The sequence below is a fragment of the Malania oleifera genome, chromosome 10 (assembly GCF_029873635.1).
Source record: "Malania oleifera isolate guangnan ecotype guangnan chromosome 10, ASM2987363v1, whole genome shotgun sequence".
Classification (NCBI taxonomy): domain Eukaryota; kingdom Viridiplantae; phylum Streptophyta; class Magnoliopsida; order Santalales; family Ximeniaceae; genus Malania; species Malania oleifera.
Window position 1 is genome coordinate 27385767 of NC_080426.1, and position 25813 is coordinate 27411579.

General features: G+C 37.2%; 1 protein-coding gene across 13 annotated transcripts in view; it reads left to right on the forward strand.

Annotated features, from left to right (window-relative positions):
• Positions 1-25813, forward strand: part of LOC131165875 (uncharacterized) — a 100810-nt gene that overhangs the window by 66818 nt on the left and 8179 nt on the right. For all 13 annotated transcript variants that reach the window (XR_009139688.1, XR_009139686.1, XR_009139687.1 and 10 more), the window contains 4 exons: positions 3270-3489; positions 6180-6310; positions 17399-17545; positions 17696-17824. Coding sequence is in view for 10 of the 13 variants with exons in the window: in XM_058124009.1 (XP_057979992.1) it covers positions 3270-3489; positions 6180-6310; positions 17399-17545; positions 17696-17824 (627 nt within the window). In the remaining 3 variants the exon portion in view is untranslated. The remainder of the gene's footprint in view (positions 1-3269; positions 3490-6179; positions 6311-17398; positions 17546-17695; positions 17825-25813) is intronic.

The window sequence follows — 25813 nt, forward strand, 5'->3', positions numbered from 1 at the left end:
ATTTGATCTTGATGATTTCATGGTGGCACTGTTTTAGATGGAGAGAGATAAAGCTCCAGCCCTGATGGTTTTATGATTATTTTTCCACGACAGTTTGGAGGTGATTAAGGAAGATATGTGAAGTTCTTTCAGGAGTTCCATGTTAATGGTTAGGAGGAGTGTAAATTTTACTTTGATTGTTCTTATTCCTTGGAAAGATTACCCCTATTAGGTGAAAGCCTATATCCTATAGGCCAATTAGTTTGGTTACTTACTGTAAAGTTTTGACTTGGCGTTATCTAGGAGGTTCAGGAAGGTTTTTGGTGGTACAGTGACTCTGGTGCAGAGTGCTTTCATGGGGGATAGAATGGTTCTTGATGCTGTATTGGCTGCTAATATGGTGGTTGATGATGCAAATAGAAATGTGATTGAGGTGATGTTTTTAAGTTGGACTTTGAGAACACTTAAGGTAGATTGATATGGTGAATGGGGGAAATTTTTTGATTTGGGATTTGGAGAAGGGTTTTGGATGGTTTGGAGGAAATGAATAAAAGGTTTCCTGTCCTTTTCAAATATGTCTGTGATTGTTAATGGGCAGTAGCAGTGTATCCCTTTCGGGTATTTATTTATTTATTTATTTATTTTTTATGGTTGATGCGCTATGTAGAGTGGTTTTACAACTTCAGGGCCAGCTGTGATTTAAGAGTTTAGGATTGATAGAGATGATGTGGAAGTGTCCCATATTTTTGTCAGGGGAATATAATTTGGAAGATTATGTTTATGGTTTCCTTTGTGAAGATACTTACTAGACATTGATTTTTGTCAGAATTGATTCTATGACTTGTTTTAAATGAGGAGACCCAGTAAAGCAATCAGTCCAGATATGGGTGATGTTCTTTGCTCTTAATGAGACAAATGAGTGGTGGCTCGGTGGCTTTTGTGCTGGCTTCTTTTCTTTTTCCAGGTAGATGTGAGTGACTCCTGAGGAAGGCATGATTTTGTGTTGGTGAACTTTTGAAGAAGCAAGAAAGGGGAAGTGCAGTGGCATTGTGCATAGTTTTCTGTTCTTTGGACTTTTTAGATGGCATGGAATGCTGCAATCTTCAAATGTGAAGTCACTGTATCATTTTTTATGTGAGGGAATGGCTTTTCTTGCTTCCTTTTAGGCTGTAGGTTTGGGATGTTTTGTGGTTTTTCTTGACTGATTTCCAAAGAAATTTGAAGCAGCTCTCTTTTAATTGTAAATTTTATTTTCTTTGTATTTGTTGATGGATGTGCTCTTCTCTAGCATTTGTACCTTCTTTTCCTTCTCAATAAAATTCATTTTCCAGAAAAAAGAAATGCAGATCCATCATGCTGTCACTGCCAATATTTTAGATACAGTGATTTCAATTCTGCTACTATTTCGACAATGTGAAAAAATCTGCCTTCTTTAACCTTCTCATACTATAGATTGAAGCATTTCTATTCGAGCTGGATTTATGTGGGGCACAACTGGACAAGAACCCACTTAACTCTCTTAGAAGGACCTAGGTATCAACAACAATGAGTGAACAAATGACCATGGATAGAGAAGCTTTTTTCCCCTATTTGAATATGCTATGGCAGGGTAACTAGTTTAACCAGTTTCTTTGAATAGTAACAAGCTTATGACCTTGGTTAGAAATTATTGAGTTTAGACTTTATGCTTGGTTATCACCTTCCAATTTCATAATCTACTTGTTTCTCAAATTTAGGCTTTGTGCTTGTTTTGTAGTGTGCTTGTTTCCCCCTTCGTTAGTTTCTACCCAGCACAACCTTCTCTCCAAAAATCTGACTCAATGTTACAATGTAAGTTTGAGTTTGTGTGCCTCTCGGTTTCCTAGTGTTGAGCATGTCAGTTTTTACTTTTCACACAAGGTCATATTCAAGTCACACAATGGTAAGGAAGTATGAAGGAAAATACATCCCTCTTGCCTAATAGGACAAGAAGATTAGGAAATAATTCTTTCAACAGATATTCCCAATGCAATTTATTTTGCCAAGAGAAAGTAAATTCCTTGCTGCCCACTCATATGGCATTGCCCCAATAATTTTATTTAGAACATTTACATTTTTCTGAGTTGAAAAATTCAACCTTGAAATCAAATATTGTTTTGAAGCATGTATATTGAGCCTAAACCCTTTGTGACCAATTGGTCACATGTTCAAGTCCATGGAAACAGCTTCTCAGGCTCTCAGCATAAAAAGCAGGGGTAAGGCTGCGTACATTGTGATGACCCTCCCCTTACCATCACAAAGTGGGAAGCCTTGTGTCCTGTGGACACCTTTATTTTCAGGGGAAAAAAAATGAAATAATTTTTTTGTTGAACTTTCAGCTTAAAGTTTTGGTCACTTTGATCTTGAATTTGAATAAAAGAGGCATTTGAAATCTACTCATCCTCACCTCTAGTTTCCCATCATAAGTTGGTATTTGGTAGTGGTTGTTACCTGTTATGGTCATCACATTATTTATTTATTTATTTTGGAGAGGAGGGGCAGGGGTTGGATATGTACCAAAGTTAAACTTTACTAGAATTTGTTTCATGTTTCTTCGCAACCTCTTACTATTAACATGTGTCTCTTCTGGTGAGAGAAAAATCAGTCCAAATGGTGCCTATTCCCCTTCCCTTCCCCTTATAGCTACAAATCTTGGCTTTGATGTTAGTTGGCTTCCTTTTTAATGGTGATTTGATTGCTTTTATATTTTCATTTTATCAAAATTTTGTTTACCAGTTATATCTGTACCATTAAGATTATGTTGTGTGAATTTTGACATTTGAGTTGTTTAAAATTGATGTGAGTTGTTGACATAAACGAACTATATATGCCAAGGTTCATGCTTTCTTGGCTTCATTGTGTGATTTTGTCTAACTTTGATACATCTACTGTATCATTTTTGGGGAGCAAATTGGGATCCAACAATAACATAGGGAGCTCACAATAATTTTACTTTGCAATTGATAATAGGATGCCTTTTGGGGTTTTATAGGTCAGGCAGTTTTAATTGTTTGTGTTGTTTTATTTATCCAACTATATCTCTATTTTTCTTCTGTTTTAGCATGTACTTCATTCTATACTAAATGTGTTTTCAAGTCATTGCAGTTTGTAAGTCTGTCATCATGTTGCTTTTTAGTCTCTTTTTTTCGTTCCCTTTGTTTTTTTTTTTTTTTTTTGGGGGGGGGGGGGGGGGATTGTTTCTGTTTTAGGACATTGGTTAACTCATTTTTCTTGCTCAAATGTAAACCCTCTTATCTTACTAAATGTTGCAGGTTACCACCCCGCTGCTGAAATTTATGGCCGAGTTTGTGCAGAACAAAGCTCAACGTTTGACTTTCGACTCATCTTCACCTAATGGGATACTTCTCTTTCGAGAAGTCAGCAAATTGATCGTTGCTTATGGATCCAGGATTTTATCACTTCCAAATGCTGCTGATATTTATGCCTTCAAATACAAAGGAATATGGATTTCCTTGACTGTTCTTTCAAAAGGTAAGAATATTAGCTGCCTTTTACTTCGAACGTTCTGTCAGTGCCATTCTTTTGGTTTGTTAAAATCTCTTTAGTTGCATGGATTTTCATTACTTACAGCTGTATGCTGGTTTGTTTTATATGTTTTATATTTTTGCCATATTGACTGTATATTTTTAATTTTTTGCTAAGCCTTTAATAATTGATATGTTGGTGGAAACAAAAACCATTGATTACAATAGTCCTACTTATCAGCAAAACATCAGACTATAATAACTCTTCAAATGAGGTGTTTATGTGGAAGTGAGCCTGTAAAAATATATAAAACCAGGTCTGACATGCCTGAAAAAGCTCTATTATCTTTCTGGACCATCTTGATCTTGATGAGCTTTCTAGATTATTTTCTATTATTTTTTACATGGCATAACTTTCAACTTAACAAAGTATTTTTTAAATGACCTACGAGTGCAATAGATTAAGATATGAAACTCTGTTAGAAGTACTAGGAAGCAAGGCAATGAAGGGAAAAAGGAGATTTCTGTGTGAATTTCGTCAATAAACAATAGCCAAGATTCCTAAATGATCGCTTTTCTTTAATTTATCAGTTTGAAGGGTTCTGAGGAGAAACAATTTCCAATCAGGGACAGAAATTTGTCAATTTAATCCCTATGAGTGATTCCTGGAATAAGTGGATTCATCTTAGTTTTATGCTATCTTGTCTCTGTTAATCTAATGAATAGCCTTCAAACTAGATTTCAATACCTAATTTTCTAGCCTAGTTTTACTTATTCCCCAATTCTTTCACAAACCATACCCTAAATCAATTTCCTGAAATTTCCCCTTCATTTAGTGATTCAGCTTTCCAACAAATGTGTCAACATGGCATGCATTAGAGCATTAACTGTGGTTTAAAATTGGTGCACAGTAGTTGTTCAAGTATCTGCTGTGTGTGCAGTATATAATTTATTGCATTTTTAGAGTTTTTATGACTAAAAAATTCACTAAAGGCCCCAGTGTGCAGCTGTGTGCCAGCCCAAGTTCAGAAACAGAAGTCATTTACAAAACTGTTGGTCAACAAAATTCAAAACAATTGGTGATCTATTTTTCTATCACCTGGACACCCCAAAAAAAAAAAAAAAAAACACACCCACTTTAGCTAGCTAACTTTGATTTTGATGGGTCAAGTTTCTAGTTCCTCAAAGGCTTTTCTCTCTTTCCCTCCGCACTGTCCAGCTACCATGGAAAGGATAAGTCTAATAAATTTGTTCCTCCTTGTACTGACATTAACACCCAACTGAGACCGCAACTTCTGAATTACTGAATTTGTGACTGCTAGGACAAACCCATCATCACAAGACCCACCTCCCAGAGCTCTGTTAGTCCGTCTGCAAAGAAAAGGAATATGGCAAACCCACTCAGCCTCTTTCTTGCACACTTAGCATCTGTTTACCATTATCTTTCTCATTTTTATTTTTATTTTTTTGTAGATTTTCAATAGTTAAAATCTCCCCCCTCCCCCCACCCAAGCTGCTTCCCAAGAGAAGAAACTAACTTCACTAAGACTAGCAGCTTTCCAAACAATTTTCTGAGGGAAATTGTACTGCCCCTACATTATATTCTTTCTGCTCAAGCTGCTAAATTTTTTATACTATGTTTCCACCTTGAACTTCTCTCCCAAAATGAGTTCCCTTCCAACTCTATTAGCCCTTTGCAAATCCAATCTTGCCCTGAAAGAAGCTTGAAAATGCATCCACTCACCAACACTTTTTTATCTTTAGCCTGCTATTAAATTTCAGGAACGGGTCTGTCTTTTTTGGTTGGCCCCGTTGTCCCATTCATGCCCATTTCCTGAGCCCCTAATATCTCATATTGTGAGGGGAATTGACCCTCATGTGTGATCAGGAGGCGTGTGTTCCTGACAATGTGCCTAAGCTGCTGGACTGGAGAGCCTTCGAGGGGCCATTTGCCCCCCAACTGTCATGCCAAAAGGCCATGAACTGCTCATTGCCTACAAAAAAATCCTCATGTTGCATTAGATCTTCGCACACTTTCTTAATCCATTTCCATTCCACACCATGAGCTTCCCCCTTTTTTCTAACCATTTCCAACCAACCCACAATTGGCCTCCAGAATTCTTTTCTACTGTGAAGCACCAATTCCATTTCCCAATAAGGGCTTTGTTGAAGTAGTTAAATTCTTTAGTGCCAAAGTCTCCTTTATCGAGGATTGTTTGATCAATCACCATTCAATAAATGGTATCTTAACTCTTCCACTAGTCTCTCCCAAAGCAATATTTATTTTTTTCGCGAATCTTCCATTCTCATTGCCATCCACAGGGAATGTGGGAAAATGGCATAAAGTAGAAAATTTTGAGAGGGTAAGCCCCCCTCTGTTAAGGAGTTTACCCTTCCACCCTCAAATATAGTGAGGAGGAAACCGGAGTCTTCAAGCTTTTTTTCGTTATCCAGGCTATACTCAGCTAAACTGGTAGCTGGAGTCTTCCTTTGAAACGTGTTTTTTTTTTTTTTTTTTTGAATTTGACTTGAAAGTTGCAACTATTATTATTATTTTTTCTTGTCATGTGGCTGCTATTAGTTTAATTCAATAAAGCTATAATCACATCTATTGTGCAATATTTTCCAATCATGGTAGCTTTCTGTGGAAATGCATGTCCTGTGCCGATTTTAACATTGGTTTCTGCCAAATGACAGCCCTGTCTGGAAATTATGTCAACTTTGGTGTGTTTGAACTATATGGTGATAGAGCACTTGCTGATGCACTTGACATTGCTCTAAAGATGACGCTATCTATTCCTTTGGCTGATTTGTTGGCTTATCGGAAGGTATGATGACTCCCTATCATCACAAATGTTAATTTAATAACCTTTGATATATGTATCATGAATTTGTTTTAACATTTGAATTTAAGTTTTGTTTAAAGCGGTGCATGATCTTTTTGAATTTCACATTATATTGGAAAGTTGGGACTAGTGCTTTCTAGAAAATAGTTTCAGTTATTTGAGAATGATAGATGGTTTTGGGATAAGATTTGAGGGTTTTTCTGCCTAGCAAAAAATGGATTTTTGAGGTTTAAATTATAGAATAGCTAAACAATGATTAGTGGTGATAATTGCTGAGAAATTATGGGAAAGGAGAAGATTGAAAAGGAACCTAGGGATTTCACATTGAGGCTTTTCCTAGCAATACCGCTTCAGATTGTAGGCAACAGACCCCATGCCAAATGAAAGAAAAATTCCTCCCTGCGGCCCCCTGGGGGGGGGGGTGGTGAGGGGTTTGGTGGGAAAGGTAATGGAACCCTTTGTGCAATATATAGCTGTTAAAGCTTGATATACATTGTTAGCCACAACCTAATAGCATAAGCTTTTAGGTAAAGTGGTAATCTATCATGGTATCAGAGCTTGGTGACCAAGAGGTCTTGAGTTCTTAGCTTGTTGCCCACATTTATTGTCTGGTATTTAAAAAATTATTGTATACCTGTAATGGGTGTTATTGTCGTGTGTTTATCTCTCCACATACTGTCTGGCTGTACGTACAGCGGTACAGGGGAGTGTTAAAGCTTGATATACATTGTTGGCCCACAACCTAGTAGCTTAAGATTTTAGATAAAGTGGTAATTGAACAATAGTAGTCTAAGGAGCAAGGCGCAAAGAGTAGTTGGAGCCTAGGCGCAAGGTGAAGGCATGCACCTCACCTTTCATTTAATTATGTGTACAGTGCCCTATTTGATGGGTAATTGATCCATGAACATAATAGCACTTATATTAGAACTTAAAATAAAAAAATATTCAATGTCATGACATAAATGCAAAGAAATTATGACTAACAAGTAACAAGCACCAAGTTCCAAGCAAAACGAGCATACTTCAACATAAGCATGTAAGAGCTCAAGCTTCAAACTAAAAATGAAATTGCAAAACCCAAGGCCCAAAAGCATCAACAACATAGTTCAATATCAAAAGAAAAAGTACAATAGCCCCCAGGGCATTGGCGCAGTAGTAGGCAGGAGGGCAATCAGGTATGAGCATCGGAGGTTCGATCTCTGGCAGAAGCAAAGTCATGGTGCGCTTTGTTGCCCCTCCGGGGGTCCCGTCCGCACCTATGAAGGGTCCACTAGGAGGAGAGCCGCTTCCCGAACATCTAACCTGAGTGTGCAAGCTGTGTCCGCATCCGAGTTACATGGGTGGCGAACCAGGGGGGAAGGCCGCCGCCCCGTGGGTTTGGTGCCGCACTGGGGGGTCCAAAGGGCTCGTCAGTGGCTGGAGTTCCCACGCGAATCCCAAAAAAAAAAAATACAATAAAAGATTCCAAAGTCTAAAATCTATTAGTCCTCAATCATCATCAATTAATTCTACTAAGATATCATCATCTTGTTCTTCTTCATCAGAATTTTCTTCTCCAGCATCTTGTTCCTCTTCAGTCTCCTCTGCACTACCCACTTGAATCTCATCCTCATCTACAGGTTCCAGTGTTGCCCTAGCAGCACTAGATGAAGCTCATCCTCTAGAAGATGATGACATATTCACACTTATTCTTGATATAGTGTGATGTGGTGGCTCATTTACTCGAGCAGCTCTGGCAACAGAACCCCATGTTAAATAATCATCTTCAAACACCCATTCATTGTCCTCATTGGAATGGCCATCCATCCTGCCAATCAATCACTCATTTCTATCATCAATGTCCTTTAAAAGGATGGGATCAACGGTATCGCACTTGTTGTATCGACGCCTCAAAGTTCGATTATATTTCACAAACACCAAATTGTTCAAGCATTGTTGGGCTGGCCTATTTCTCGTTTTGTTATGAAGCAGCAAGAAGTTTAAAAAAAAAAAAAAGGAAAAAAAAAACACTGGAAATAATGATTCTAAAACATAGTAAAAATAACATAGTAGATAATGATTCTAAAATGTAACAGTATATGTTCTTTAATCCATGATATCCTAGTGACTCGCATGTTGGAATATGCTCCAATTTCTTCACAGCTAGTAGCACTACAAGTTAGGCTAAGAATTTATATGGCAAAACTTTTGCAAACTTGGAGCTGACGATCCAAATGAGATGCACCACTCTGCTGTTATTATACAAATTTTAAATGAATGCCTACTAGCTAAGTAGCTAAAATTATTTAATGGAGAAGGAGGTAGTAAAATCCATGTAAACACTAAGTTACTAAAAAATTACTTACCTACTAGCTAAGTAGCCACTTTACGTGGTGCTTTTGTTTTCCATTGTCTCAGCCATATCAATTTTGAGGAGGCCTTCAGCGCTTAATTTGAGGCCTCATTCAAAATTTTTGCTTGGAATTCAATAGATGGCACCAACCTTGCAATACAATTGTACAAACCCAACATGATTTCTTCATCTTGCACGATGTTGGGATTAAATAATAAAATTCTGGGTTCAAGAGGTGTGCAGCTGCATGCAAAGGTTGATGAAGTTGGCCCCACCTTGGGTCAATAATTTCAAATGCCTCCTTGTATTTTTACTCTTTCTCAATGAAAGCCTTAGCTATAGCTTCCTTAGTCCTGTCCATAGCTTCATAAAATATCCCATTGCAGGTTTCTTTTCTGCATCAGCCGAACAGAGTACACAATCAAGTTGGCCTGTCAATTTAAGGCCATAAACAATAGTACTCCAAATGATAGGTATCAAAACAATACTAGCTGCTCTTTTTCCAGCCCCCTCCTCTGTGTATTTACTAATATTCCAATCTTGTAATTGCAGGCCTTAGTAACTCCTTTCCTCTTATGAATTGCCTCATCAAGTTCACCACACCAACAAGGTTGCAATATTGCTCTTTTCAAAGTTGTATGAATTGTAGGCATCTTCCCAATGTCCTCCAATATTGAATTGAGGCAATGGGCAGCACACAGTGTCCAGTATAAATATGGCCTCTTTGCTTCAAATATTCTCCCTATTCAAAAGTCAAGAGTGAAGCCATTAAAATATTAGAATAAACAATATATACATTATAGAATTTAGTTTAGGAATAAGACCTTACTTGCTGTAACATAATTTGAGGCATTATCTGCCACTACTTAAGTCACATTTGATCTCCAATTGGACTTACCTGCTGTAACATAATTTGAGGCATTATCTGCCACTACTTAAGTCACATTTGATCTCCAATTTCCTCCACCATCTCATCAAGTAATCTATACACTCTTATCTTTATTCTTGACAATATAAGAAGTATCAATAGACTTGATGAACATTGAACACCAATCCCTAGCAATCGAATCCCTCCAACCATTGGACATGATCAAGCTTCTGTATGTTGCCCATTCCTCATGGACCTTCATCAACTTTTTTTTTTGACTAACTTTTTTCTCCAGGGAAGGAACTCTCACTTCATGATGGCTAAACAACTTTATTCCAGGACCATATTGCCCAATCGATTCAAGTGCCACTGTAGAGCTCTCCAAACGTACAACATTAAATGGTCTTTTGCATCATACATCCATCTAGCAAAATCTATTATTGCTGTCTGTCTTAGTTCTTTCTTGCATGCCTCATTGATTGATGTTTGCTTCATCTTCCCTTCTTTCCTAGCTTGGACCACTTTCTTTATATCAGGAGTTAAAAACAAATCTATAGGCCCCTTTTGTTTTGGTTTCTTCAAGGTGGGGTGAGGTGTCTTAGTTCTTTCTTGCATGCCTTATTGATCGATATTTTCTTCATCTTCCCTTTTTTCCTAGCTTAAACCACTTTATTTAGATCAGGAGTAAAAAACAAATCTATAGGCCTCTTTTGTTTTGGTTCCTTCAAGGTGGCGTGAGATGACCTCTTATTGGATTGGTAGGACCTTCGACTTAAACCACTAAACACTCTCTCGGCATCCCTGAACTTCATCATCTTCATCATCACCATAATGATCTATGTCATCAAAGTCGGGCAATAACTCTTTTCCTCTGCTTCTTTCTTCAACATATACTCCCTAATCTCCTCATGAACATGAGCAGGGCACCTAGGGCATTCTTTTACATTTCGGAATTCTCCAACAGTATGTTGTTTTGTGCAGAATACTTCTCCTTTGTCCTCTACAACAAAAAATTGCAGTCACATTATTTCTATTTTCGCGCAGGTTCTATTTTTTTTTGCAAAGCCTTTAGAATCCATTTAAAATGGATAGTGGGCATCAGTGGCAGGCTAGCAGCACACTAGGAACTAGGATGCAGCACTGTAATTGTTAAATAATTTAATTGTGAATCTTAGAAATAAGGATAAATTGAAAATAAGGAAGCAGCAGCCTACCACAGCTATAATTGTAAACGTCAGAAAGTGGGTAGTTTGTATTATATTTTACAACAGAAAAGTAATAAATAAATAAAACAGCATCAGAAGTCTGGCCGACAGCAAGCAAACTGGAAGCAGGGTGCTCTGGACTCAGTTGGTCACCAAAGAAGAAGAGAACAGTAGCATTTTTTCGAAAAAATATGAAGAAGACGACTCACCTGGATCTGTTGAAGAGAATAAGAAGAAGCTTCGGGGGTTCAAACCCTGCTAGAGCTTCAAATAAGCCCTTTGAAGAAAAGATTTTGAGTCTTCGAAGAAGATGACCTTCGATTCGAAGAAGAACTGAAGAACAAGTTGAAGCTTTGAAGATGAAGCTTCAAACAGTAGAACTTGCTAGATGAAGCTTTGAAAACAAGCAGGGAACAGTTTCCCCCATTATTTTGGTTAATTCAGTCAGCCAAAGCACATCCTGCATTTTTTAGCATCTTGAAACTGGAACTCACAGAACTGCATTTTTACACTGTAGCATGTAAAGACTTCAAAATTCAAATCCACTTGCCAGATTCTAAATTCCAATAGCTTTTGGTATGAGAAAGCATGAAAAATTTGCTTCTTAACTATTGTTTAAACTCAAGTTTTGGGGAGGAAAAAAATTTTAGGTGAGCTGGAAAGTGTCATGTTGAGGAATCTCCAGAGTTATTCTAAGTTTTGACTTCTCTAAAAGAGGAGATCATTTTCAGAAGGAAAGAAGAAATGGGGTGATGACTCATTCTGAGTTATGCTTCCAAGTGCAGAAGTGTCAAGTTGTATCAAGGATGAGTCCAGGATCGTATTCCACAGGGACCACTGAGTATCAAAGTATTTACGCAAGTTTAGTGAAATCCTGTTGCTGTAAAATAGGGTTTGAAAATCTTTTTGGTCTTTTACGATTTTGAAAACAATAAACAAAGTGAGAAAAGGTTGAGTAAACTATCAAAATGAAACTAAAATTTTATCAATTTTCCAAAAATGTAAATCTAATAACGCAACCAAATTAAACAGATTAACTGAAACAATTTACCAAATACTCAGGTTACGGGTTCAACATCTATTTGCTTCCATCGTTTACTAATTTCCTAGGTCTTACTCCTCTTCTTGTTAATCCAATCAAGGCATTAATAAGATGAAATTTTATCACTAAAGATCGAGTAAATTGGCCTCATCCAAACGGAAGAAAATATAAACTCTCATTAAGCATCAAGCGAATATCGTGTAAATAAGTTGATTAAAATCCTAGATTAAATCAAGGTTTTGATGTGCCTAACGTCAACAACAAAACAAGAAGCAAGAGCTAGCGATTTATCAACGATGTCTTCAATTTTCGGTTTTAACCAAATAAAAGTTTAACAATGATATCTTAGGATAACTAATAAACCATGGAACGCAAACGACATCGACCCACAACCCGAGTTACCGAACTTAGCCACTCATGCTAACAATACACACTTTTCGGGTTAAATTAATTCTATGGTGACTCATTCCATCAATAAAACGAAAGGCATCAAAATAAAACAAACCTAACACTTAAAGATACGGAAACATGAGAAAAATACGAACTTTAATCGAACCAATCCTAATATAAATTGAATTTCAAAAGAAAGAAAGAAAAAATTAAAACTTGAAAAACTTCAAAACTAAACAATATTTTTATTCTGTCTTTTTTTTTCGAACCGAACTTAATTTAAAGAACTAATTAAAACCACCAAGAACTAGTTTAATGAAAAAAATTCAACAAGAGTTAAATGCTTAACAATATTCAATCTTAAAAGAAATTTCAAATAAACTAAAAAAAATCTGAACTTTATGCAATATTTAAAGTCTTAACAAAAATAAATAAATAATTAAAAGCAAGAAGGGAAAAGAGAGAGTAGGGAGGGACGGCCATGGCAGGCCGTGAGAAACAGAGGAGAGGGCTGCTGTTACTGCTGCTTGGGAGCTGCTCTGGCTGGTCGTGGAGGCTGCTGGAGGGCTGAAAATCTGGAGCAAACAGCAGAGGAGCTGCTGCTGGAGAAGGTTTTCTGCACTGGCCTGCTATGGTGGAGATGGAGGCCGGAGCTGGTGGTGGTCCGTGGAGTTGCAGAGCTGCTGTGCTCTGCTGTGTATCTGCTGGAAAGGAGGCCAAAGGGGCTGCTTTTGCTGGCTGGAGCAGGTCTCTAGGCTGGAGTCTGCTGGTGTTCGGTTGGCTAGCAGGGGCTGCGGGTAGAAGTTGCAGCGGGGGAAACCAAGGGAGGCTGTGGAAGATAAGAGAGGGTGAGGGAAGGAGAGGGAGTGCAGAGGGTGCGTGGAGGCACACCGAACAGGGGAAGGAAAGCAAGTATAAATAGGATAGGGAAAAGAGAAAAAAAAACCCTATGACCCGCTGATAGCTAACCCGACCCGGCCATGCATGGCCGGGTCACATCAACCCATTCATATATATATTTTTTTTCTCATTTTATTTGTTCTCTGTTCGTCTCAAATTCTGCTCTTCTGGAGCCCGTATCTCACAAAACTCAAAACACGAAAGTTGTAGATGATCCTTTCCTCTTTCTCTAGAAATTTGAATCGTCTCGATCGGAGCTCGGACGGAAAAGTTATGCACAAAATACGAACAGGTATCGGTTTTGATTCCCGGGAATTTTCCTGCGACAAAAAATTACCAAAATCTCATAAATAGTGCAATAAAGTTCAAGAATGATGATTTTGGCATTTTATTAAAATATTAAACAAATTTGGACATTTAATTAAAAATATAAATGGTAAAGCCCGGGTTAAACGTCCAATTTCGCAGTTTCAGCGCGTAATCAGGTGATATTTTGGAAGAGGACAATAAATATGATAGTCATTTTGCGTGTGATAGTGGTCTAATGTTGGATGAGATCTGAAAATTTGGATTATATATCCAACTCTTCTGATGCTCTTGAGGATATTTCTTATGTGGCCCCTTTTCCACTTGGTCTGGAGGATGTTTCTTTGAGGAGGGGCTTGATTGTAGACTTGGCTGTGAGTGGCTGTGACTAATCAATCTACAGATGGTTTATTGCCCACTCCGGTGGAGGAGATTAGCGCACAGGATGTTGATGCTAAAAAAACTCTGGATGATATGAGAATGTGACTGGCTGATCCTGGAGGGAATAGATTTTGATTGTATGGGGCTAAAAGGAATGCAACTGAAGGTTGGCAGGAACTAGCAAAATTACAGTGCTTGATCAATTATGAGGGGAAGGGCTTGAAGGAGGATTTTCTAAATTAGGTTTGTTAGTTTTGTTTGGTTTTTATTTCCTTATTTGGTTTCTCTTATTTTATTTTGTTTTTTTCTGCAATGAAGATCTCTTGTCTTCGCCTAGGTTGTATTTCTCTCTTTTCTCTTTCTTAATGCCTTTCTTTTGCAATTATAAAAAAAAACCAATAGCTCTTGTAAGAACTTGAAACAAAACAATTTTAAAAAAAATGACTTCAAATTCCCATCAACGAGTGTTGGCCACAGTCACTGGGCATTATCATCTTCTGATGTATATAGTTTGCTATAAACAATGCAAGAGGCTGCCACAATACTTTTCCTTCTATTATCTCTCTCTCTCTCTCTCTCTCTCTGCCAGTTTTTCAGTCCAAATCAGATCTGATGCAATATACTTCTCTGCGGTAATTCTTCTTCTGACTGAAGTTACGTGGAATTTATTGAATCCTTGGCTTTTACCCTTCAATCACTGATTCCATGTATGATTGTTTTGCATGTGTTCTTATCAGCTTTTTTAACTTGTTTCAGCTTTTTTTGTGTTATGTTTTCCTAGATGGTGCACTGTCAGTGTTTTTGTCTCCTAGTTACTGTAATATCCACATATCTTTTCACTGAGTTATTGTGAATCTGTTTGGATTCTCTCATGGATTCCCATAAGACTGCAAAATACTATCCTTCTACAATTACTACTCAGTAGTAGTTGCAGGTGTACACAACAATGTCATTAACCGGCTGTGCCTTCAATGATGGATTCACGTAGTCTCCTTTGTCCTTCAATTATTGAGTTCATAATGGCTTAGATCATCTGATTACAATCCAAAAAGTTCACTTCTCATCCCATATCAAATTTTGTGTCCTATGATCATTTGTCGCCTTCCTAAAAATTGCTCGTCACCTTACCATCCTCAGCTTCTCTTCCCAAATCTGTTTCCAAGGCTGTGCCCCTTCTTGGCTTACGATCTGCTATGCAAAAAATATGAATATGTGACTACAAAATAATTTTGGGAGCTTTTGCTACTTCCATTTGATAAGACCAATGAATGATTTCGATGGGTATATAAAATGAGTTTATTCTGAAGGTTTCATGGACAGGGTAAAAGCTCATCTAGTGGCTAAATGGTATGGTCAGGTTTATCACCTTGATTACACAGACACATTCTCAACTGTTGCTGAGAATGCACTCACTCATTTTTGTCCCATATTATTCATTTAATTATCCAATGCATCGTTCAGAATGTTGGGCAACCGGAAACAATACACCCGAAATGTAAAAGTTTCCGAAATGAAAATGCTAAGGTGGATGGGTGTTATAAAATTAATAGATAAAATATAAAATGAACATATTTGCAGTAAGTTTGGCATAGCACCTATAGAAGATAGGGGAGAGGCAACTAAGATAGTCCAACGTAGGCCCAGAGTGCATCAATGAGGAGTGAGAGAGCTCATTGTTATAATAATAGGTAGGGTTAGACATAAAATGACTTGGAATGAGATAGTAAGGTTTTAATAGTTCTCAAATTGTTGGGGGAAATTGCCCAAGATCACATAATTTGGCAGAAAAGGATTTATGTAATCGACCCTACCTAGTGGCACTTTAGGCTTGGTTTTCTGTTGTTGAAAATTTTTCTTGACATTGAAGTAGCCAGGTTACATTTGATGATTTTTCTGTCAGAAAAAAAAATGTTTTGGATTTGTTGAGTGAAATGGTTTGTAATGATTCAAACTCATTAATAAACTAGTGGTTATGGATCCTAACATCAAGTTTACAGTAAATGATGGTGAATTGCTACAAAATCCAGGGTGAGGGGTTAGTTGGGAAGCTAAAACCAGCTTATGTTTACCATCTGAGACATTGCCTTTGCTCAGTCTGATTAGTTCCTAGACTCAGTTTGGACTGGTCGCTGCAATGTACATTTATGTATCTTGGGGTGTTTTAGAGGTGCACTAGGGGGAGGGACTATTATATTACAATGATGATTGTACTACAATCTATGGATATTTAGATGTAGATTGTGCTGGATCTCCATCTTATACGAACTTTATTACAGAAAATTATGATTTTCTTGGTTGGATTTTGATATCTTGGAAACCTTTGAAGCAATTCTTGGCACTGACTGGTGAGGTCTGGAGCTGACGTTCATAACTTGAAATCTAGCATTCAATGAGAATCCAAAGCATATTGAAGGCTTGATATTTCATTGTTTTCCCATAGCCTTACAACGTAAGCTTTTAGATAAAGTAGCAATCTGAGCCATCTGACATGGTATTCCAGCCTCTTTGATGAAAAGTTATAGACTATAGAGTTTGATTCTCATTGTAACATTCTTCTAATTAAATCAAGAATTTTAGCACAAGGTATAATGGTGCAGGGGCATTTTAGACCGATATTAAAACCATTCTTAAAAGTGTTAAATCATTAAATCGAGCGGTGATCTAACATGATGGGGCCATAATTTTCAAAGGGTCTGGGTTCTAGTCTCATTGCCTTCATTTATTGATGGAAGGAATTTTGTAAATATAGTGTGAGGCTGCCATAATAGGTCCTCAGTTTTTCTCGTATGGCAGAATCTAAGAAATTGATAGAATCTAACTTTATTTGTAGAAGGCAGTCCATCCATAATCCCATGGATAGAAACACCAAACATGAGAAAGATATAAAGTAGTCTACTGAAATATTTGAATCTTTAACTCTCTTCTTGTTCACTTTCTCAAAATTAAAAGAAAAAATAATAATAGCAGCCACAGCCACAGCAACATATGTACATTTAATAAAAAGTACCACTCAATCAAATCACTGAAGAAAAATCAATCACCGCATCATATTATGTCAGAATTTAAAAGATTATGGTAGAATCTAATAGAACTATGAATATTCATGAACTTGAACAGAGTTATTATCACGTGCAAACAATTCTGGTCACTGTTCTTCTTCTATATTCCATATCATCATGATTGCCCTCCGTGTGCAGATTAAACTATTTGTTTGTCTAGTAACTGCAAGAGTGATTCAAGGTCTCAAGTTGTGGGTTTAGGTAACCAATAGCAGGGGACAAAACAGCTTTCGGATTAACATATTTGTACCATAAATAACTTCTAAACTAGTTTGGCCATTTTGACTAGGGAAAAGAAAAAAAGGAAAAGTGGTTTGGTCATATTGTGATAACTGATAGGGTTCTCATTTAAGTAGTTTAGAGTGCTATTATTTTGTCAACGATTAGTTTACTGTGCAAAAGGAATTGCTCGTCATTTTTGGTTTCTTCCTGGTTGGGGTGTGTGGGGGAGGGATCATTTCTTTTTATCTTTTTTTTTTAAGTGACAAAGATGTTAAATGTCTATACTGCTGTTTCTTGTTGCTTGAGCTGTTTCTATTGCCTATTCTGCTTGAGGCCTATTTAAAATAGTTTCTGTTTCTTTTCAGCTAACCAGGGCCTATTTTGCATTCTTGGAGGTTCTATTCAACAGCCATATCATTTTTATATTGAATCTGGATACCAACACCTTTATGCATATAGTTGGATCTCTTGAATCTGGTCTTAAAGGCTTGGATACAAATATCTCATCCCAGGTGTGTGTAATTCCATGTGTTTATGTTGACATCTTGCATAAGCATATCATTTAAGTTAAATGTTTCTGCTAAAAGTACGAAATTATTTTATGTATTTACTCTCCCACAATTCTACTCATACAAACCTGGACTTTCAAATTTTCATGTCAGTGTGCATCTGCTGTCGATAGTTTGGCATCCTTTTATTTCAACAACATTACTTTGGGGGAGGCACCAACTTCACCAGCTGCTATTAATCTAGCTCGACACATTGTGGACTGCCCCAATTTGTTTCCAGAAGTAAGTGAACTGGTTCTCATCTTATCATGTGTTTTAGTTTTTTACTGAGAGGCTTCATGGTTCCAGCTCTGATGGGGATCATAATTTAAGTCTAAGGGAATTTCACATTTATTGTAGCTGGATGTGTGATTTGGATTTTACTTTTTAGGCTTATTTTGTAATTTTAGTGCTCAGAAGATTTTTCCTTTATTTCCATTATTTCTTTAATTTTCTTCCATTGTTTCTTCCTTGCCAATCAGTACTGAATCAAATGGTATTGGAGCTTAACCAATCCACCTGCTGTCCCTTCCATCACACCTTCAACAACTACTGCCTCCACTGTTCCAGCTTCTCATCAACAACCTTTAACTTCTACCCAAAGGCCTTAATTGCAAACACTAGACTCTACAACCTTCATCTCATATTATATTCTGATTATTCATCAATTAACATTTCCCTTTCTCTTCTCACATCCACAATCTGTCCTTCAATCCAATTCCTCAGCCCAGTTCAATCTTGCTAAATGTACATACACACGCATGCACATACATATGTACATACATGCACGCACAAACATAATGTGCATGTTTGTGTACTCATGTGCTTTTGCAAGGAACAGAGGAAAATAATGAATAGAAGACTGGAAAGAAAAAAAAAATTTGTGCTTCTCTCTCCTTGCAACAATGAGACCCAAGCGCAACCATCTTTACTCAATTCCATCAAGTAGTGATGATTGCCTATCATATATAACAATTCGTTTGAAGCCCTCACTGCTGCACATCTTATTGTTGACCTCCACTTAGCAGATCATCACTTGTACTATGTAACATCTGATCAATTACCCTAGTTGTGTGAAGAAGAAGATGGCGAGATTTTGCTTTATTAGATTCTTTTGTGTGTCTGATTGGCAAAATTCTCATTTGAGCAACTTTTCAATGCCATCAGCATCATGTGGGTTGCTGCAAGTCCTCTTCTTAAAACCTATTGCCTGAAAAGCTTCTGGTTGGGTCTTGAAAATAACACCCCCTCCATTCCATGCCGTAAGCATGAATGCATCAATGAAAGCACCAAGTGGGTGCAACTCATGTACATATCCAGGATACTAAAAAAGGGGACAGAGGAATAAGCATAATCCCCCTCCACTCAAAAAATGCCAAGTCATAATCCATCTTTTTTTAAGTTTCTCAGCTGAAGATTCCACTTGTTCAATTGTTCATTTTCCCTTAAGAAAGTTCACATGATAGCATGAGGGACTTTATTCCAAGTGTGTTTACTCCTTAGTCCCTTCTCTTTGTTCCTCACATATAGCCAACCAAAAATTAATCCTGCATGCACTCTTTTATGCCAATCAAGGCATAAAACCAGCTCCACAAGGTTCTGGTGAAGGAGCATTGTGAGAGTATGGATTCCGTGTTCTTCACCCCACTCGTGTAAATAGCATCTGTTCTGTTGGAGAATAGGCTATTTTAGCAATTATGTGCCGCAAGTAAGGGTATTTTTGTCTTTCGAGATTTTTTCTATTATTAATATATAAAAGGGGGCAGGCCTGGAATTGATCATAACTCTAGGAAACTGCCACCTCCTCCTTTCTTCTTCTTTCTTCTTCTTTTCTTCTCTTCTCTTCTTTTCTTCTTTTCTTCTTCTCACCTCCATCTCTAACTTTACAACATGGTATCAGAGCATTAATCTCCTCAAAATCTAATTTTTCTCTGAGCCGTTTCCTTGACACTCTGTTTTTCGTTTTTTTCCTTATCTTCTCCTAATTAGCTCTCAAATATCATTTTCTGGTTAGTTTGAGAATCCAAGGTCACTTTTCATCTTGGTTTCACTGTGCAGCATCCCTGGGAGGGTGCTGTGTGTGTTCATGGTGATTTGCTAATGTGAAGTTATGCCCTGTTTCTGGTGTCTGTTGTTGCTGAGTGAAACTCTGTTTCTGGTATCTGCTGTTGCCGTGCTGCTGTTTGCTGGTTGGTTGTACATGGTTATGTCGTGTGTTCATGATTGATTGCTGCAATCTTGTATCAGTTTCTGGTGTTTTTTATTGGTATGAAAAGATTTTATTTCCTGCTCTTGCTGGCACTCAGTTCTAGTTGCTGCAGACCATCAACCTGTAGCTGCTGTGCTGCCAGTTGTTTATCAAGTGCCTGAGGCGCTTGTTATGGGCATGGTCTTAAATTTCCACGAAATTGTCAAAATTTCCAATTTCCGTCACCCTCGAAATCGAAATGGCAATCAATTTCCGTCGAAATCTCAACGAATCATCCAAAATTTATCAAAACCTCGAAATTTTAACGAAATTTGTCGAAATTTTAACTATGCAATGAAATTTTGTTGAAATTCAAATGAGGGATTCAAGAGTGAAGTGAAATTTCTCTTTTGATTTATTTTATTGAAACAAAAGGTTATCACGAGTGCTTTTGAAATTATATGAAAAAATAAACTTATAGTAATATTTTATTTAACTATTCATGTCTAAATTATCAATATTTGTATAATAAATAATTTTTAAATGATTTATGAATTTCATTTGCATTAATTGAATATGTTTAATGTACATTATCTTACAAGCATGTTTGATGCACATACTATTTTACTACTTTTCCACTTCATACAAAACATAGATGTATTTAATTTGTAATATATTAGTCTTAAAATTTATATTATTATGTTTGTTAACCATTTCTAAAGTTTCACAAATAATTTCATGCTTTACTACTAGTTTCCGTTATTTTTTCAAATCGAAATCAAAATTTCCATACTTTTGTAGCTTCGAAATTTGAGTCGAAATCGAAATTTAAGACCTTGGTTATGGGCTGCCCACTTATGCATGGTAAAATAATTCCTCATACGATGCTATAATTTATGTTCCGTAGTTAGAGCAGCCCTTTGAAGTTCTGAAGTTCTGCTTTGTGCCTGTGCGTGCTGCCTGATTTCACGTGTTGTTGTGTTGTTCATTCCCGCACCGATGTGCACTTATTGTATCATTTTGGGGGTGGTTTTGATGGACTCTACAGAGTGAGCTTTGATTGATACTATTAATGTACAGATCACAGCCATCAATTTTTTTGGATCCTCCAACTACTTGCTATGGTCTCATGCAGTATGCATATATATTAACAAAAAAGGGAATTCCAAATATTTTTTGCATTTTCCTCTATCTCCAGAGTCCAAGGACTATGAAGATTCAATGAAAGAGAATGTCATATTACTTGTGTGGTTTGGAATAGCATGAAGCCGCGAATTGCTGCAAAGGTGATGTTTCATAGAACGGCGAAGGCCATGTGGGATGCTCTCTATGAAAGCTTCTTGCAAGATAAAAATCAAACTCATGTTTTTGACCTATATGAGAAGCTTTTCAAATATGACCAAGAAGGTAAACCTATTGGTGAGTATTATAGCACTCTAGGAGTATGTGGGAGGAACTTAGCATTTATCAACCAATTAGTTTTGACATTGAGATGATTAAGAGGAAATGGACATAGTTCTTGGCTGCCAAGTTTTTAGTTGGGTTGAGTCTAGAGCTTTAACCCATCCGCAATCAGATTCTTGCCGGTGAATCCATTCCATTTATGAAAGAAGCATATGCTAGAATCCAAAGGATGGCGAAAGATGGGTCTCAGTCTTCGTCTCAGGCTTCTTCACATGATAGTTCAACCATGGTTAGCAGTACGTTTAATTGTGTTTAGGGGAAGTTCTAGAGGATGAGGAGGAGGTTTGGATGGCAGTCGTGGCAAAAGTAGTCTATCAAGACAAGGAGTTAGTCATGGTGATTCTCGCATTTGCACACATTGTGGCAAGGACAATCATACTATTGGTCATTGTTTGGGTCTCCATGGGAAACCTACTTGGGCCAATAAGTCTCTTGCCAAGGGTGATTCTACAATTGACACTTCTTGCGCACTTGACCATTCCACTAAGGAGTTGATTACATCATCTGCTATGTCCCAAGACGAGTATAACAATCTTCTCTGCATGATTCAACAACTAACCGAGTATTCTACATCTAGTGCTAATGTGGCCCACTCAGGTACACCGGAGCTTCTTGCCTTTTCTTCCTACTCACCATTAATTACTGATTCTACTGCCTCCTCCCATATAACAAGCATTTGTAATTTATTTTTAATTTGTAAAACACACTACTTTACACTTCGAGGTAGCTCTTGTTGATGGTTCAATTACACCAGCCTCTAGTTATGGCAATATTCTTTTGTTTCCTTCTATTCCTCTATCTTCTGTGTTATATGTGCCAAAATATCCCCTCAACCTGTTAGCTGTTAATCATTATCTAAATCACATAATTATTTTGTGACTTTTTTTTCCTTCTCATTGTGTTATTTAGAACCTATAGGCAAAGAAGAGGATTGATGGAGGGCTTGACAATGATGGTTTGTACTATTTCAGTTGTGGTGGTGGTATATCTAGTTCTTGTCATACAAATTCTTCAATTTCTACCTATGGCGTTTCTCTAGATCAATGGCATGATCGTTTGAATCATCTAGCACTTCAAATATTGCAACAAGTTTTTCGTATTTTCAAGTCTATTTCCCGTTTTGAGTGTTGTGCATGTCAATTAGGAAAACATACTAGGACATCTTTTCCATCTAGTGTTAAGTTTCATGGTAAATCATTGTTTTCTCTTATTTATTCAGATATTTGGGGTCCATTTATAGGCAAGAATTTGGCTAGTCATAAATATTTTGTGTCTTTTGAGGATGATTTTTTGCGTATGACTTGGATCTATCTATTAAAAGACAAGTCTGAATTTCTTAATGTATTTTCTCTAGTCTGAGGAAATAAAAGTCCAGTTTACCATTAGCATTCAAATTTTCAATCTGATAATGCACTTGAATTTGTTCAAAATGAGCTTCAGACTTTTTGCTTGGCCAAAGGAATTATTCATCAAACATCATGTGTACCCCTCAGCAAAATGGAGTAGGTAAATAGAAAAATAGACATTTACTTGACATAGCACGATTTCTACTCTTTCATATGCATATCCTTTGGATCGATGCTTTTCTTACATCTTGTTTTCTAGTTAATAGAATGCCTTCCAGTGTTCTTGGGGAATAAATTCCCTTCTTTATTGTGTATCCAAAAACATCCATGTTCTCTGTTGTGCTTTGTGTTTCATGTTCCACATACAGGTCACGACAAATTCTCTCCTCGTGCTATTAGTTGTGTCTTTGTTGGCTACTTGAGAACTCAGAAAGGATATAGATGTTATGATCCCTATACTCGCAAGGAATATATCAGTGCAGATGTCTTTTTTTAGGGGACACCTTATTTCACTTGTGTTGGGTCCTCATTGGATGAATGCATTTTGAGTCCATCAATGATTTATAGCTCCCCCTCTTGCATTGATCCTTTTATTCCTACCCTTATCCCTCTAAAGAAAAATCTTGATCCTCCTCTAGATCCATTAGTTATTGATCCAAAAAAACAATTGAGGGTTTATGAATGACTAAAAACAAGCACAGACATTGCTACCACTATGCAGCCGCCTCTTTTGCCCTCCATTGTTTCAACTTCTAATTTTGGATATCCATCCCAGTGTGATTTGGATTTGCCAATTGCAAAATGGAAAGGTACTCTATGTACTCAATAGTCATCAACTGCTTATCCTATTGATCATTTTGTTTTAGATCAACGCCTTCCTAGTCCCATGCATTCTTTTGCCTTGTCAATGACCTTTATCTCTATCCCTTCTTCACATGCCAAAGCACTTGCTAACCCTAGGTGGAAGCATGCAATGGATGTAGAAATGGATGCCTTGACCACTCAAGGAACATGGGATTTGGTGGATCTTCCTCCTGGTAAGGAGTTGGTTAGGTGTTGGGTCCATGCCATCTAATATCTTCCTAACTGCTCTATTGAGCAGCTTAAGGATCAATTAGTTGCCAAGGGGTACGCTCAAACATATGATATTCATTATTTTGAGACCTCCTCTCCTCAATTCTGTTCATGTACGAATCTCATTGGCAAGCTAATAATTGAATATGAAGAATTCCTTCTTGTATGAAGATCTGCAGGAAAAGGTATACATGGAGCAACCTCTTGGATATGTTGCTCAAGTGGAGGATGGTAAGGTATGTAGGTTGCATAAAGCCATTTATGGTCTTAAGCAGTCCCCTCAAGTCTTGTTTGATAAATTTAGTGAGGTTGTCTCTATATTTGGTTTCAGTTCTACTCGAATCATTGGGTTACTCTTATGCAAATTGCTCAGTTGATGATCGAAGGTCTACTACTGGATACTGTACATTTTTGGGAGGTAATCTTCTTACTTGGCCTAGCAAAAAACAAACTATTGTAGTTAGATCTAATGCTGAAGCAAAAATATCGAGCTATGGCTCATACTATGAGTGAGCTTATGTAGTTGAAGTTTTTTGTGTCGGAGATGGGATTTCTTGGTTAAGAAGCCCATATGTTGATTTTAGAGAAGAAAATAATTCTCTAATTTTAGTGATAAATGTACAGCCTGTATATAATGGAAGGAAAAAAGTTCCTTTCACTATATTTGGTAACAAGACACTAATTACCACAAAATCAGGAAACTAGCCAAATATAGGAAACTACAAAATAGGAAAAAAACTAATAGAGATATCATGAATTTTCTAGAATCTCTTTATTCCTAAATTAACGTAGTCAACTAATAATAAAATCAGAATTGCTGCAGCGGTATCCTTGAAAATTAGGGATCGAGTATTTCCACACTCCCCCCCAAGCTAGGCGTAGATGTTTATCAATCTAAGCTTGGTACTCAAATCTTCAAAATTATTCCTTGGTAGAGCTTTAGTGAGGATATCTGCTATTTGGTGACTTTTAGGCGTGTATAGCAAACTAACTATCCCATTTTCTATCTTCTCCTTTATGAAGTGGCGATCTATCTCTACATGTTCCGTCTTGTCGTGTTGCACCGTATTCTTTGCAATGTTAATAACTGACTGATTGTCACAAAATACCTTCATTGGTTCAAAAGTGATGATTCCTAGTTCCCTCATTAGTCTTTCCAGTTATATTCCCTCACAAATTCTGAGTGCCATAGCTCTGAACTCCGCTTTTGTACTGCTTCGAGAAACTACTGGTTGTTTCTTACTTCACCATGTTACTAAGTTTCCCCACACATACGTACAATAACCATATGTTGACCTTCGGTCAGTTATTGATCTGGCCCAGTCAAAATCATCGAACACTTTAATATCTTTCCTTGTGTTTTTCCTAAAGTACATTCAATATCTGGTTGACAGCTTCCATATGTTCTTCACTTGGATCTTTCATGAATTGATTGACTACATTAACCGAGAACCCAATATCAGGTCTGGTGTGTGAAAGATAAATCATCTTCCCAACAAGTCTTTGATATCTGCCTTTGTCCACTAGAACACTGTCCTTATTAGCTCCAAGCTTAATACTTGAGTCCATGGGTGTTTCAGCCGGGTTGCACCCAAGCATTCCTGTCTCTTTAAGAAGATCTAGTACAAACTTCCATTGTGACACTGAAATTCCTTTTCTTTACTGGGCTACTTCCATTCCAAGGAAGTATTTTAGGCTCCCATGATCCTTGGTTTCAAATTCTTTGGCAAGTAAGGTTTTGAGCTTGATTAGTTCGTCTTCATAATCACTTGTTAAGATGATGTCATCTACATACACAATGAGAATCGCCAATTTTCCTTTGGTTGAGTGTTTGATAAACAAAGTGTGATTTTCTTGACACTGAGAATACCCATACTTCTTCACTGTTTTGTTGAACCTGTCAAACCAAGCTCTCGAGGAATTCTTCAGTTCATAAAGGGATTTCTTGAGCTTACATACCTTAGTCATAGTTGCCTGTGTTTCAAAGCCAGGAGGAATGTCCATGTAGACTTCTTCTGTAAGGTCTCCATTGAGAAAGGCGTTCTTAACATCAAGTTGGTGAAGAGGCCAATCATGATTGACAGCCAATGATAGTAATACTTGAATAGTGTTTAATTTGGCTACTAGAGCAAACGTTTTTTGGTAGTCGATGCCATAGGA